Below are 17,155 nucleotides of genomic sequence, written 5' to 3'. Positions count from 1 at the left end.
AGAAGCCATGAGAAATGCAAGAAATGCATTATTGCTCAGTCTGCAATATCTTTCCCAGAACAAACACCAATTGCAAATAACATACTAAAAATAAACCTGAAAAATCTGTTTAGAACAGCGTACTATGTTGCAAAGAGTGAACTACCACTGGCAAAATTTAGCAGACTTTGCAAACTTCAAAAAGCAAATGGCCTAGATCTTGGTTCCACTTGTCTCTTACCCGTGACTTCAGCGGAAATTTCAAATTCAGGATCTGACACAGACTGATTCATGTCCTACACAGTTCTTACAAGTTCATAGAAATTTCTGTTCAATTAGAACCAAGTATTTGAGTTGATGATTGTAATTTTTATACAATGTTGTAATTTGTTTTTCAACAATTTTTTGATTAATGTTTTGTTTCCTTTACAATATTATACTTTAATGTATAATACTGTAAAGGAAACAAAACATCAATCAAAAAATTGCTCTCTTTTTTATTCGGGCTACTTACATTTATTTTGGGCTACCAAAAACTGAAGAGTCCCTGCCCGAAGGGCTACCAGGGATTTTGAAATTTTGAGAGCCCTGAGATATATTTATTTTTTTAATTACTTTTGTTTCAGCAACATTAAATTTAAAAACTGTACTTTTGAGTTAAAATATATATTTATAATTTTAATAAATGACAAATTAAAAAGGCATGAACATTTTTTTTGTATCGAAAAAATATCGAACCGTGACACCAAAGTATCGAACCGAACCGTGAATTTTGTGTATCGTTGCACCCCTATTCATGACGTGACTCTTCAATTCCACCACACCCCAAAGGTGCTCGGATAGATGGAGATCTGCTGACAGTAGAAGCCATTTGAGTACTTCTCATTGTCATGTTCAAAAATCCAGTTTGAGATCATTTGAGGTTTGTGACGTGGCACGCTATCCTGCTGGAAGCAGCCGTCAAAAGATGGTACACTGCAGTCATAAAGTGGTTGACGTGGTCAGCAGCAGCAATACTGAAGTAGGCTGTGGTGTTTAAACTACACTGGTTGGCATTAAGGGACCTAAATGTGCCAAAAAAAATACGCCCCCACCATTACACCCCTAGTAGCCTGAAACATTGACACAAGGTTGGATGGAGCCACATTTTCATACTGTTTACACCAATTCTGATCGTAGCATCTGAATTTTGCAGCAGAAATAGAGACTCATCAGACCAGAAAACATTTTTCTACTTTTGGTGAGCCCTTGCAAATTGTAGCCTCTATATTCTGGTCTTAGCTGACAGAAGTGGCACCTGGTGTGGTCCTCTGCTGTGGCCCTTGTTTAGAGATGCTCTTCTGCAGTCTGGCCATTCTGCCCTGACCGTTGACATAAACAAGGCATTGTCACCTAAAGAACTGCTGCTCACTGGATATTTTCTGTCTTTTCAGACAATTTGGAAAATCCCAACAGGTTAGCAGTTTCTGAAATACATGGCACCAACAACCATGCCACGTTCAAAGTCACTTAAATTACCTTTATTCCCCAATCTCCCACTCGGATTGAAATTATGCATGTCGTCGTGTCTGCATACTTAAATGCATAGAGTTGTTAAAACGTGATTCTGTGATTAGAAATTTGTGGTTTAAAGGGTGTATCTAATGAAATTTGTGTGTGTGTGTGTGTGTGTGTGTGTGTGTGTGTGTGTGTGTGTGTGTGTGTGCGCAAAATCATCAAATGAATGCTTCAGCCTGGCTCTGTCTCCTCAGATCGGCATCCAACTCAACACCTTTGGGATGTTACTGAATGGGAGATACGCAGCATGAATGTGGAGCTAACAAATTAGCAGCAATTATGAAACACAACGATGCCAGCGTAAATCATAATCTCAAATCTTATTTCCAACATCTTGGGGAATTGGGAAGAATCAGAAAATTTAGTTTCTCAGTCTTTAACAGGGCAAAAGTGATGAGGTTTTAAAAACATAAATACCTTGAAGTGAAGAAGAAGAATCATTTGACAAGAAGCTGCTTAAAGCATGTAGTTATCTGAAGATACTGTCACTGTACGTTTATTATTCATTCTTCAAACTGTTCTTCAAAGGTGAACTACTTTGGATATGTAACACAGTTTCACCCAAATGCCAGGTTTTCCTTTTGTAATGAGTAAAAGATGATATCTAAGGCCGTGCGTGGGATCCTTTTTATTGCTTTATTTTTTCTATTTTTGCAGTCCAGGCAAAGTCAGAGTGAGAACAAAAGCTTTTACCTTGAATAAATCTTGAAATAGAAGCTGACTTTGCTAAACATTGTTGTCAGCAGGGAAATTAAGATGAAGTTTGATTCTGTTGTCAAGTGCAAATTCTTTATGCAAAGACTGCTCCCTTGTGATGAATAGTGAGCGTTTTCCCCCTTTTCCTGGAGTCCATTAATAACCACGTTTATGGGCTGTTGAATGATCCAGCTCTAGCTTGTGTTGCCTGGGCACGTCTCTGTCTCCCCGTCTTTCCCTCTATAGAGCAATCTATTTGTGCCTTGTTGAGGAAAAGTTAACAAAACCCCTTTTTCGTTGTCATCGACTCTTCATTAGCATTCATGATTGATAATGACAAGAGAGGAGAAAGTGCAGCAGTGGAGGAACAGGAGCACATCCTCCCTTAAAGTCATTCTGATTTGCCCTTCTGTTTTTTGATAAAAGATATTAGGGCTAATTAATCGCTATTCCTTGGTGAAGGTACCTAGAGCGCAAGCCCATAGACTGAGACAAGAGATGGTTGTCTGTTAATGAGAAGCTGTTAACTGTGGAGTGAAGGGCAGCGATGTTGTCTCCTGGGTAGACAGTGTATCAGATTACAGCTTTATTAAGGGAGGAAAGGTAGAAATGGGGGAGACAAGAAGGATATCTGCATTATAAGTGACACTTCACATAGTCCTTTGTCCCACACACCATCAGACTGTTTAACTCCTCTCTGGAGGGGAGAGGGAGGGGAAACAGGAGGACAAAGGAGGGGGGAACAACTAAGCTGTAGTGCCTCTGCACCTCACTGTACAATACCTTGTGCAATACTTTTTGTAAATAGTCAACAGTGCAATAGACTCAATACTTGAAATGTGCAATTCACTTGTATTTTTATTTTTTATTCCTATTTATTCTATTTATCCCCTTTGTATATTTTATTTATATTTGTCTCTGTATTTATATATGTGTGTGTGTGTGTGTGTGTGTGTGTGTGTGTGTGTGTGTGTGTGTGTATATATATATATATATAACAGTTCTGTAACTGTAACTTCGGTCGTTGCTGTGCTTTTTTTGGAAGTCGAATTTCCCAGAGGAACCCACCTGAGGGATTAATAAAGTTCTATCTTATCTTATCTTATCTTATCTTATCTTAGTCATAATTTAAGTGTTAAATTAGAAGTCAGAATTTGAATTTAGAGTTCAACAAAGAGTAATATGTGGTCTTCTGTCCTTTTTCTCCTTCAGGGTTCATCTACACTGGTGACGTGGTCCACCGGATGCTAACAGCTACACAGTACATTGCTCCGCTAATGGCTAACTTTGACCCAAGTCTCTCCAGAAACTCTACCGTCATCTACTCTGACAACGGTAACAGCACTAGCATCTTAGTTCTGCACGATTGTGTAACACTTGTGTACTCCTTCCCGTGCACTACAAAATAAATGTGGCACAAAAAAGCATTTCAGTGAGCTAATTTGTGAAGAAACAGCGGGTTTGCTTTAAGTTTCCTGCAGCCAAATCTGTGGTTCATTTTGCTGCTAAGAAAAAGGAAGTAAAATTCTGTTATTGCCCATTGATTGCATTGATGTGTTGGTATTGGTCACCCTGAGGTTGAGTTTGCAACATCTTCTACACCTTGATAACCACTTTTGATGGGAAGGTGATCAACCTGTCTACAGACAACTGAAGTCCAATTTAGACCGACTGCAATCACTCTCAGAGAGATTTGTGAAAATTTGTAAATAACTGCAAACCAGTTTATGAGTTGCCAACACATTGCAATTAATCTGAGTCATTCTGAGCGAGTGAGCATAACTTGTCTCCAACACAGACATGTTGTCTCTTTGTCTGTTCTGGCTCGATTCAGCTGGTTACCAATGTTGTCACGTGCTTGTTCACAGAGGGTGGTGTTGTTGCTAAGGTTCTCCTTCTAATATGGTTGGTCTTTACCTTACCATATCAGGGTGGTTAATATTGTAGGCGAATATTAGCCCATGGGTTTCATTTAATTGACATCCAACTAAACAAAACTCATGGTCTACTTTTTTAAAGTGGCCTCATCTCATTTTTTATTTTATTTTATTTTTTTAAAAGCATCACCACATCTAGACAAGAAAGTATAACTAATGAGTTATCAGCATAAGTTAGCACTGGCTAGCTAGCTTGGTTAGCGAGTAGCACCCATAGTTCACTGTGATAATTATTAGCATCCTAATTTTAAGGAGTAAACAACAGAAGCAAAGCATACATGGAGAAAAGTCAATTAAAGGCATGAGCTATTTTGAAAATAATCCCAATCCATATATTATGAACACAGAATTAGCTTCAGACACTAAAACTATATATTATACTGTAAACATGGTTATTTCTACTATAAGGTTGTGCATTTTAACACGAGACTTTATAGTTTCTCTATAGCCTGTAGCCTGTGTAAGAGTTTTGCTCATATATAAAAAGTACCTTGCTTTATCAAGGCTTTCATTTGATGAAAATGACCCAGAAATATATTACTGTTGTTTTATCCCTCAAGACATTTTATTGCATTGTATATATCAAAATACAAATTGCTTACAACACTGCAATATGTATTTATGTCTGCTTCCAAAAAAAAGTATTTATTATATAAAGCCAGGTAATCTTAAAGTTAAAGAATAGATTTTATGGCTAACAGTGTTTCACAGAATCCTCCAAGATCTTCTTAAGACCTCCCTAAATTCTGCTTACTGCCTTTAAACTAAAACATCGCCCTTCCTCCGTATCTTTTCTTTGCTATCTGTGATGGTTGTTATCCGTTCTGTCTGTCACTGCTCTGTGATCCGTGTGCAGCAGTGTGACTGACCAACTGTGTGACCTTCTGCAGTGGAGCTCATCAGACTTTAACCAAACTGGCAGCCAATCGATTCTCAGCCTGCCTGCTTCTCAGCCTGCCTGCTTCTCAGCGCTGCGTCCATCAGTCAATGTCCTGCCAATACAACATAAGAACTGCACGGTCTGCCGTTCTGTGGAGGAGGCAGCGCCTCCATTAAAAAATGATAAAAACAAGTTTTGAAGCTGCTTGATGAGGCGTTCGCCGCAGAACCATATTGTTTGTTCCACACAAACTAGACTGTGGAGGGTGTGTGAAAACTTTGCTGTCAAATGTTCAAGTTTCACAACTTTCACTTGATGTTGTTAATTGAAATCTGCTAAATAAAGAACGCATGTGATAGGACTGTGAAACTGAAGAGCTGAAGTTTATTTACAGAGGAGTTTAATGTTTCTGCACCTCAGCTGACTCTTGTGTCCGGCGGGACCACAGTGACATCACTGTGATAAAAATAAGGCTGATTGATGCAACAGACGGGCACGTATTAATCCACCGTTCAGTGATTAACTTCACAGCACCATCAGCTGCTGTTCAATTATTACATTTTTTATTATATTAAAAAAGGAACAATAGTACCAACCCAGGATCAGAGTCACCAAATACACCACCCTGACATATATTGTTAAATATTTTAGATTCCTGTTGCTGTTTTTTTAATAGTCTAATCCTGAATGACTCCCTTACACTTCTCATGTTTCAGGTGGTTGATATGGCTGTCCAGTCTTGAAAAAGTATATCTAGAATAGCAACATGTCCAAGAATACACACATCTGTCACTCACAATTAGTGCAGTCCCGTAGCATTTCCTCTTATTGATCAGATTAACGTCTTTGTCCATTCAAAACATCCTAAATCCAGCAAATGTGAGTGTTGCAATGCTGTAACGCTCCGGGAAGCACGTCAGACTACACTCGCTGTTATAGAAGAGTCCGCGTGGGTTTTCTCATCAATACGCTGACAGACAGATGAGGCAAACACTCGGTGAGCTGCAGCTGAGAGAGCATCAACATATGGATAATGAAGTGGCCCTGAGTGACATCGCCTGGAGAAGTCTTTATTGATATTATCTCACTGGATAAGCTAAAGAGTGTATTACAATCTAGATAAACTGCTTAAGTGGAGATCTTCATCAATGTTTTCTGGTTTTATCAGATACCAAGAAGCTTCTCTGCGGCATGGCTTCCATCTGAGCTGGAGTCCGGGTTACTCGTACTTGTAGCAAACTAAGGCAGATTGCATCAAATTTGTGATATGGCCAGTTTACGTTGCTTTATGGAAACAAAAGTGCATATAAAATGTTTTTAACTGGATAGTAGAATCTGGAAATTGCTTCTTCACATGTTTACCTTCAATAATTCTGTCATCTTGACTGTCTTGTTAATCTGCCATTGCATTCCTGACAACATCTGTTGAACATCTGTGCATCACTCCTCAGATGTATTCATTTTTTTCCCTAAGCCAAAAAATGACCTAATCGTTCTGGTGTTACAGGCTGGATTTGTTTCTTTTTTTGCTTCTTTGTTCATACAGCGGGTTAAACTTGTAACTGAAAATGGAAACAAGGCCAGTGTGTACTCCCTCCACACCTCCTCACACACTCTATATTTTTAGAAAGGCAGCCCCAGATAGCACGTCAGCCTCCCCTCCTAAACTCAATGCATTTTAAGCAGACTTATATTAAGCGTAACTCGTACTGACTGAGTAATCCCGCTGTGCCAAAAGTTAATAGCAATTTAGTGCACTGGCTTCTTACTGTATATTTAATGCCTTTCTCCTCAAGGTTGTTAAAATATTAGTCACATGTTGTTGTCTAACCCCCCTCCCCTTCTTTTAACACAAGACGCATCCATGTCCAGTGCCAGAGGCCATGCAGTAAACCACATGTAATTTATGATGGGGTTTCCTTTCCGACCAGTCACCAACTGCCAGCAGGGAAGCTAAAGCTCGCCTTTACTTTGGATGGACTTGCTCTGTCTGTGTGACGGAAAAATTGATTGGTCGCATTAACAAACCTTTATTGCCCTGGCATCAAGCCAAATGACTAACTCTGAGGGGACGAATGGCTTCCACATCAGCGGGTTCTCCAAAGTCCACAGTAAATTAAAATAGTGTTAAAAGTAATGCAAGGCTGGTTCTCTGGAGGGCAGAGCTGTGAGTCTGGTGCTAATTTAGTACTTCCCCGAATGAAACCGATGCATCATGGTGGTGGCTCCTGGTAATGAACTTCAGTTCACTTCAATTCAATTGTCTCACGGCGCTTCATACTGTAAGGTAAAGACCCTACACTGATACAGAGAAAACCCCACCAGTCAGGTGACCCCCTATGAACCAGCACTTTGTCGACAGTGGGAAGGAAAGAAGCGTGTCCTGTCTGGCAGCTTTTGTAAGATTTGAAGTTACAGAATTAAGTTATAGTGTAATATATGTTCCCTTGTTTATGCATTTATTCAAACGCTATGCATTCTGTTTACCTGGTAGAGGTGTCAATGATGTTCACCAGTGTTTATACATTAAAAGCTGCACCTGGATCAGTTCAGTAGTCTTGTTGTTGCTACTTCACTGCTTCCATCTCATTTTTCTGTACTACTACACGTTGGCGATTGCTCTGAGCCTTTTCAGTTGGCAGTTTTCATTCTGTAACTTTAGGAAAGAGTCATTTATGAAAAACTCTCATTCTGGTGAAAACTGCCCGACTCACACTGTCTGTCACAGTAACGGGCACGCCTTCATTTGGTTCTGTCAAAAGCTTCAGTATCGTTGCCGTTTCTTTTTTCTCCAGCGAAGCTTTTCAACATCACTGCTTCAGTGTTCAGATCTGAGAAAGCAACAGAGTAAAACAAGTACATGCTATATGCAGACAGTTACATTCACTGGTAACTGAATGTAACCAGTGAATTACTTTAATCTAGCCGATGCTGTTTAGCAAAAGCTGTGAAAATGTTTTCACTCTTTCTTTTCTCTCTTCTTTCTCCTTTAAGGAACTGCTCTGGTTGTGCAGTGGGACCACGTCCACCTGCAGGACAACTACAGCCTGGGAAGTTTCACCTTCCAGGCCACATTGCACAAGACTGGTAGGATCGTCTTCGCCTACAAAGAGGTGGGGAGAGCGAGATCTCACAAAAGCTCAGCTTCTTACTGCGCTCATTTCTGTTTGTTTCTTTTTCTGACAGCATCGTCAGATAGTGGTTTACCTCACTGTTTCTAGAGTCAGAACTAAACATTAAAAAAATAGCATTCAGTTTTCATTACACCCCCTACTTGGACCAGTCCCTGAATTTAAGTTCTCTTTTCCACTTAATGTATCTCTCTCCAACACACAGCATCACGCCGGTTATTTCTTACCATTCTGCTAATGGTTTTTATACTTTTTTGGGGTTTGTTTTCAACTAAAAGTCTTGACAAAATTGCCAGTAAATTTAAATTTTTCAAAATTGCACACCAATTTTTATTTACCAGATACTTTCAAGTAGCTATTTTCAGAAAAACTGACACACAATCATCAAGAAAAAGATAATATTACTTACATTTAAGTGGCCTATTTCTACCTATTTTCTGTCACACATATATTTTCAGATTAATCTATTTATAGATGTTCAATCGGCAGAAGCTCATCATACATCTTATACGAGATAACGCCTCCAAGCACGCTCCTGGTTCTCAACTATATATGTTCCCCCAGTTCTACAAGCTGTTCGTTCTCATTTACATGCGCCACCCTGCTTCCCCTTTTTAATTCTTGAACTTCTTAACTTCTATTTAGTACATGGGGATCTGCCAGGCCCGGGAGCCGCCACCAGTCCTCTTCAAGGCCTTCCCCAAACCGCAGCTCAATTCATGTCCAAGCATTCACCTTTATCTACTAAAACGCTGTCAAACCTCATACGAGGATGTGAGCCCAGCGAGTGAAATGTTTTTATACTCTTGGATTTGTATGAGGTCATAGATAACAGCAGCCCCACACTCCTGCTATTCAAACCTCCTGCTTACGAGGGGCAGCCAATCAGAAGACAGTTTGCTTAAAGGAGAAGCTTAAATGTTTCAGACAGAGGATGAACTCAAGGTCTGCTCCACGTCCCAGTATAAGATAGATACAGATTATTTTGAACTGTAAATCGTACAAAGTCTGTAGTAAGAATAAAACGAATGATCTGATAGTGGCCACAAAAGGTCTCCTTAAAACCGTAAACACACACAATCTGTTTCCCTGATGTTTCTTTTAACAGTATTACTCATTTCTAACATTTGGCCCTGCCCTGTTGTTTTAGTTCAGTGAACAAATACCCAGTGTTGATGTGTTTTGACTAAAGGAGCGATGCCAAAGTGACCGACAAAATGAGTTTCTCAAGTTTAATGGCAGCTTCTCAAGAAAAAAATCAGTTAACGCCTTACCAGCTTTTTCCATATGCTTGATTAGGTTTTGGCATAATCTCCACTAATGTTACAAACTCTGGGTCACTGCACGCCCTAACCGTGTCCGTTAATATCCACATTTCAAAAATGTCTTGAAAAACAACCTAATTGAAGAGAGAGAAAAGAAAGGTCATGAAAAACCTGAAGAGCCCGCTGTTGGAGTGTGAAATTTCCTAAGCCATGATAAGATAATTGCAGTGGTTATAACAGCGGTGCTGCTTCTTTTATGCTCGAGCTCGCTTATGTAATTTGTTATTTTTACCTATTAGAGGATCTGATCTGAAGGCTGCTGAACTTTTTTCTCCTGTTGTTTCACATTAGGCTGGCATTATTATGGGTCTGAAAAGAGCAGTGTGACTATCAGTCGTGATCTGTGTGCACATAACCTCGATGATTACGAGTTAATGTTGAGTACAGCTGAGCTACTATGTACTTTACGTCACTTTAAATTCCTCCTCCATACAAACTTTTGTTGCGTTTAGCTGCTTTTCTGAATTAGTGTGTACGATCAAAATACTACATTTTACCTTATATAGACTTCTGTTTTTCTATTTGTAAGTCTTCACAAAGCTGTTGCTCATTTCTGTCCCATCTGTGCCTGAAATGTTTATTCTATGCTCCAAAGATAGCCATATGCTTATTGAAGTAGCATGTTGCCTCAGCAGATTCCTAAAGGAGATTGTCAGCACTTCTACGCTGCTGTGGCCTGTTTGCATTTCTCAGCCTGTCTCAGACTGATCTTCGTGGTCATGGTAATGATTTCCCTTTTTCTATTTCAGATCCCCGTTGAGGTGTCACAGATCAGCTCTGTCAATCACCCGGTGAAAGTTGGCCTGTCTGACGCCTTTGTGTTGGTCCACAAGATCCAGCAGATACCCAGTGAGTCTCAAAATCAATTCAATGCCCTAAAATTTCTTGTGCATATTAAAATATCTGGATAAATCCACATGCTGTCTTTGCACCATGTTTGGAGTTCACATTGTAGAGTGGCTCTGAAAAATGGGATTCTGACTAGCTCATGAGCTACGTAGAGGTATAAAAAACAATTCAGGACTGGATCAATGTCTGTGTAGCATCTGTGGCAAGCGAAATGCTATTATATCAGATTTCAGGGTTTTTGTAGCAGCTCATTATAGCTCTTTATTTCTTTTAAAGCCTCTTTTTCTTAGTACTCAAAGTCGTTCATGAGGAAAAGTGAGAAAAACAAACTACAAAGCATAAATAAAACTGCAAATAAAAACAGGAGCTTAGCCAAAGGTTACATTTCAGTTAGTGTAATAAGAGTTTAACTTTGTGTCACAGCTCTCAGTTCAGCCTCGTCCATTTGGCTTTAGCTCCAGCTTGTCACCACCTTTTCTCCCCACTGCTCTTCAGCCTCAGTGGGCACAGCTCCACATCTGCCTGTTTCTTTCTTTCTTTTTATTTCCAGTTACTGTAATTTAAGCCCATTACATTTAAAGCAAATGCAGGAGAAACACTTCAAACCTTTTCATTCAGAGTCAGACTCTTTCGCTCTCACCGGCTCTGATTCAAAGTCTGCTGCAATAATGAGTTGTCAAAGGTGATTTATTCAGTAATTTAAATGGTGTTGTGATTACATCTGTGAAACTTGGATAGCGTTTATTTGTCAAAGTTAATATCTCAGGGCTTTTTTCATCCTTTCAGCGGCAGCTTTAAGTTCTCCGCAGTATGTAGTGAGAGTGGTTGTTTTGTAAGTTTAGTTTGAGTAAAATAAGTCTCACAAAAAAACACATCCTCTTGGCATGGTAAGAGTTTCCAACTTTGTTTTCTGGCATGTCCCAGGGTCTTTCATAGAGGATCTCTTTGCAGAAGGCTGCGGTTGGCACTGAGAGATTTGAATATCAAACCAGTTAGCACAGTCCTCCTAGACTTTATAAACCAAACTGTCTTTGATGCCTCTGACACAGCATGATGAAACCAATGTGTGCAACTGCTGGGCTGTGGAGTGATGAAATCTTGAATGGAAGCATATTGAGACTGAGGTGTTGTGTCGAACATAACTCGTGTCTCCGAGGAGTGTGTGTTCTTGTCTTTATGGCAGATACTTCATTTCTATCAGGAAAACCAGAATGCTAAAACAGTTTCGGTGGTGGCATCAAAATGAGGAAACTGTACTTCTTTTCGACACAGACGTATGTTTTTCTTGCCCATATTTAAATCATACAAAGTTGTTGTTGCACGGATCATATGTAGCTCTACTACTTGAAATTCGTCACGAGTTTCCAAACATTAAAGGACAAAGACAGAACCAAATCCTATTTCAAGCAATAAACTAAACCACAGCTATCCCTGACAGATTTTATCATCTATCATTAAATTCATTCCTCACTTTATATTTTGTTTTGAAACCCAAATCCTGCAAATGGGTTGTAAATAAAAAACATTTTTAAAAACTTTCCTAGCAGAAAGGAGACAAACACACATTTCTGCTGCTGTACTTTAGATTTTGACCAAAACAAAAAAGAAATATTGTTAGATTCATAAAGACACAGCTTAAATTTTGATAAATTCACCACAGTGAATTTTAAGTCAAACAGATGTGATGGTTAAAATGCAGATTTTGCAAGTCAGTCACCTGATCTCGACCCAATGGAGCATGCTTTTCAGTTATTAAATACAAAACAGATGCAGAGAGACGCACAAGCAGCAACTGAAGGTAGCACAGGTAAACACAGTCATGCACATTGACATTGACATTGCAAAATTAGGATTGTGAATAAAAATTCCTAAACTGTTCATGCAAAATTTTTGTAAAAACTCCTTGAATTAAAACTGAAAGTCAAGACTTAAATCATATTTTTATTGTTTGATTTAAAATCCACTGTGGTTGTGTACAGAGGTAAAACTACAAAAACTGCATCTTTGTCTGAAAAATTATGAACCTCTTTAGTTTTAGTCCATGACTATTCAATAACCATAGGAGGGCTTTTGTGAATATCACCCGTCTGCAGTGACTGTAAAGAAAATCAAACTCTTCCATTAGCTGAAACAAACAAGGCTTTGTTTTCTCACAGATGGTATTTGCAGAGTGCACTGACTCATGTCCATGTTTGAAGGAAAAGGGCAGTATTTGCATCCTGCACCTGTCAGTCCAAAGGGCCTGATGTGCTTTATAAACTGCACAGCAAGACTCTGTGGAGAAATTGAACGATATTGCCTGTACAATCAGAGATTTTTCATAATAATAAAGAAAACTATTGGAAATGACCTTTAATAGGGAAAAGGAACTAACCTTTAGAAAAAGAACAAATCAGCAGTAATCATGAAAAAATTAGGATGATGTATGGGAATAGTTTATATGTTACATCAAGTCTCCCTTTGTTCTTGCACATACAATCGAAGTGGAGGCTGCAAAATATACTGCTGATAGAGCAGTTTTTAAAGTGAAATCCAAAAAAATATTAGACTTTTGATCAATCTGTACTCCAGATCACACAACATGAGCCATGTGCCAACATTTTATATTCTGCGGTGACTATTTTTAGCTGATAATGACATTCGAACCCATCACCAGCTATCAGGAGAGAACAACAGCTAACAACAACACCTAATAGCAACTATGTGGCGTGATCTACTGGCAGTTAAACCCTGTAATCTTACAACTTAAAACCTTAAGAAGAGATGAGCTCTCGCTTGTCCTTTCCATTAAAAGGAAAGGACAAGAAAATTTGGAGAAATTCCTAAAAAAAAAAAAACATACAATGAATTGCTACCAGAAGTCATAGCATGCTATTCCAATCAAGCTGAACGTCCTGGTAATACATTTTGACATATTTTCACAACCTTGTCATGACAAATAAATAAATGTATTCTAATGGATGCTCCATAAAGTGCATTAAGTCATAATAATATAGGGGGAAAATGTAAAAAAAAAGTTTGCCTGCAGCCAGTTAGATTATACAACATTATTGCATTTTTTAAGCTCAATGAATTTTTACCCATGGGCAGACCAACCCACAGCCCATCCAGTAAAGGAAGCGATGAGTGAATATATTTGTGGGTGTCCTGTGTAATTAACAGGTCAGATACAAGCACTTATTACAACACAGACTGTAATATGCTTTTAATGCTAGCTTAGACTTTATCATTAGTCACTCTTAAAATGAAGCCAAAACCACCTCAGCCATTTTCAGATCTTTGTTTCTGTACCTGGATTATTTAATCCGTGTAAACTAGAGAAATCTGTGGTATTCTGTTTACATTCATTAATGCTCAATAAAAAGTCTTCTAACTATTAAATCAGGTTTATAAAATGTGCAATTGAAAAAAGAAGTACAGTCCAGGTTAGCAACACTGTTTACTGTCTTTTCAGGATGTTTGAAGATAATTTAACTAAGCTTTTTTTTTTACATAATTGATGACGCATTTATGCAAACTGGGCTTTGTCTGATAGTATCACTGAAGGTAGCTAAATTCTCATTAGGTGTTATTTATGTTGTTGTTGAGACCAGGCTATAATTGATTTAATTTGTAGCTTCTTATCACCTTAAACCACAGATCGGAGAAGCTATACAGTCTGCCCAGACATCAGCAGCCTCAGGCTGTGGAAATGACCTCTCTCTGGCCCACACCACACCATTAGGCACCTGATAATCCTTTAGCTGTAGGCAAAAGGAAGTCAATCACCAGGGGAGCAGAGGAGGGGAAAGGAAGGGCGGTTGTATTCTCAGGTTGGGCTGAGCTGGCTCACATTTTGCTGCTTTGATCAGCCGTCCTGTCTGTAATCAAAATAAGCAGTCTGCAAGGAAACAGTGTCGTACCACATGAGGGGCACAACAATTTCCACACCAAGAGTCTCTCAGTCAAGTGGAAAAAAAGGAACCTAGTGCAGAGAAGTTATTCAAATGTGTCAAATGCAAGGGTGTTGTAAAAGTTTAAAGGACTTTTGTTGTGCTATGTAACTGACTTAATCTAAAGAAGCAACAAGGGTTGGATTCAATTTCTTTGGATTACAAATCAGGATTTATCATACACAATGATAACAGGAAATAATGTGACAATCTTTGCCATACGAGCAATCAAAATTTGACATAAAGAATTTACTTTTTATTTAAGTTGCTTTTCCTGCCCCCTCTTCTTTCTAATGTACTGTGTGTTAACGTTGGCTGTGTTTTGAATATAACTAATAAGCTGGGCAAAACCAGTAATGTAAAATGTATCTAATTAGTTAGCTTAGCCTAGCTTAGCTTAGTTTAGCTTAGCAAAAGCCCAGCACATTAAAACCATAACTTTTTTGTGGGGATTAAACAATCATGTTACTAAGTGAGCTCTAGAGGTGCTGGTAGGCAGCAGGTTTTGGTAGCTTCACACAGAGTTGGGCTAACTGCTTTGCTAAGTTAAACTGAGCCAAGCTACGCAAACTATCTGGACTCTGTCCATGTTTAATAGGCAGACACGAGAGTAGCATCAGTCTTCACACCTCAATAACTTAATAAGCTTAAGCTGAATAGCTTTAACTTTAACACAGTTTTACCAGTTGGAAATATATTAGATTTTAAGGGATTTACTTGCTATATATATTCCACAGCCACAGTTTTATGTATTGAATTTCATTTTGTAGCTCATCGCCCAAGCAAATACAAGTGCGATAAAGAATGTCATGCATTGTGCATTGTCTCTGTACGCACTGCAGTGCACCTCAGTGCGATCCAGTACAGATTTACTGCTTTATTCCTGGGGCGCCTGCACAGAAAAGTCATATAAAAATCTAATTAGAGTTTGAAATAATCCATGCATTAACAGCAGGAAGGCACAATCATTATATTTGTCAAGCTACTGCTTTGGTCTTTTTTCCACTTATGGTAGCAAAGACGCATGGCCCAGACAGCCCATTGTACTCCAGCCGATATGAGTTATAGGGGCCAGAATGCAATGAGAGTCAATGATGTATCTAATCAATTGCTCCATCATGCCCTGGCTGATGGCTCGCTGTTACAGATGACTGGGAAGGCAGCCTTTCAACAGGGTCTGATTGATATCAGCTCCCGGGGGAAATTGCTACCGTCCATTGCCAAGTCGTGGTCTGACACTTTGGGAACAACGAGAGGGGAGAAATAAAGTGCTGTGGTAGCATCCCATATGACCCGATTCTGCCTCCCACTCTCTTTCCTCTTTCTATAGGGATAACTTGTCCCAGTTTTTATCTCGGGGTTTGGAGGATTTGCGATGGTGGCTTTGCTGCTTTCTCACTCAGTCCCTCTTTTTTTTTTTTCCTTCAAAATCTAGATGTGAGGCGGAGGACGATCTATGAGTACCACCGTGTGGAGCTGACTAAGACAAAGATCACCAACTCTACAGCTGTGGAAATGATGCCTTTACCCAGTAAGCAGAATTAATAGTAACAGTTTTTGGTTTGAGCAAATTCTTTATTTTTGTATAGGCTGTAGACCTTTTCCTTGGCCATGTGTTTAATTGGCTATTGACTGCATAAACTGTTTCCTCTTTTTTAACCTTTCTCCACTGCAGCCTGCTTGCAGTTCACCAGCTGTAGCTCCTGCATCTCCTCACAGATCAGCTTCAACTGTAGCTGGTGCCATCGGCTCAACAGGTTGGATATAAGAACATTTTTACTCTTACAAAAGACATCTTTTATTGTCCTTTTCACATTTCCACCTAGTATGTTCTCACAGGCAATTATTGTAGCATCTTTACCTTACAATATAAAGCACCTCGAGGCGAATTTTGTTTGTGAATTAGCACTAAATTGAATTGAACTGAACCATTAAAACTTGCCTAGCACATAGGCAAAGTGCACATACTTTTTGCCTGTGTAAATAAGAGAGAATGCAGCAGCTAATCTTTTGACTAGGCCTTCAAAGGGGTCTCGTGATATCACCACTCTTCTTCTCTTTATGTTGGCTTCAGCAGTTTTAAGCTACACGGGATAATTTTTAGGGCTCCACATGGTCGAGCACATGGGGGCATTAAAAATGCACTGCAAATTTATGAGATTGTCCCTCCCTCCAGACTCAAACTAAAGGCAGGATGTGCCCTTAGCTGTGCCTTTGTTGGCTCCTAAACTGAAGCTGTCTCCTGTTAAACTAAAAACCTGTGGACACTCTGGATGCCTTTAAAAAGCAGCAGACCCATTCATATTTTAAGACTTGCTTTTGAGGAGTTTTCATTGTATTTGTAATTTTTTTTCTCCATTTATTATATCCTTTATTTATTTTTACATCGTCATTTATCATAAAGCAGCCTAGCCCTAAAATACAATTCAATTTTCAATATAATTTTATTTATATAGCGCCAAATCACAACAGTTGGATTTGCATTGTAACCCTACAATGATACACAGAAAACAGAGAAAACCCCAATACTAAATACTAATACTAATAAATATGTAGAAGTTGTATAAAATATTTGTGCCTGCTGTGTAATTTTTGGCACTCACAGTGCCATAGGCAAGGTTTATACAAAGTTTCCTCAAGAATGGCCCATTTGTCTAGGAGGAGATGGTGAACAAACAAACACTATGATCATGATGATTGGTCAGTTAGGAATGATGCCCATGTCCAAACAATAACTAGACATTAGAAGCATATTTAAAGCGGAGCAGAACCCCACATGCCAGTATAAGAAGCAGCTGGTTGTGTTTGTTGAAGGCGAGTGCTGTCAGGTAGCCACTTTAAATTGTCTTCTGCTCCTCACTTCATGCCT

General features: G+C 39.0%; 1 protein-coding gene across 1 annotated transcript in view; it reads left to right on the top strand.

Moving 5' to 3' along the window:
* Window positions 1-17,155, top strand: part of plxdc2b (plexin domain containing 2b) — a 122,500-nt gene that overhangs the window by 83,272 nt on the left and 22,073 nt on the right. Inside the window, exons 5-9 of the mRNA XM_085362867.1 lie at window positions 3,445-3,567; window positions 8,044-8,162; window positions 10,255-10,354; window positions 15,722-15,817; window positions 15,962-16,043. Coding sequence (XP_085218993.1) covers window positions 3,445-3,567; window positions 8,044-8,162; window positions 10,255-10,354; window positions 15,722-15,817; window positions 15,962-16,043 — 520 coding nt within the window. The remainder of the gene's footprint in view (window positions 1-3,444; window positions 3,568-8,043; window positions 8,163-10,254; window positions 10,355-15,721; window positions 15,818-15,961; window positions 16,044-17,155) is intronic.

Source organism: Diplotaxodon limnothrissa, linkage group LG9, assembly GCF_057381915.1.
Source record: "Diplotaxodon limnothrissa isolate DT_005_m linkage group LG9, D_limnothrissa_male_GT1.1, whole genome shotgun sequence".
Classification (NCBI taxonomy): domain Eukaryota; kingdom Metazoa; phylum Chordata; class Actinopteri; order Cichliformes; family Cichlidae; genus Diplotaxodon; species Diplotaxodon limnothrissa.
Note: the sequence above shows the minus strand (reverse complement) of the source record. Positions and strands in the feature narration are given on the sequence as shown.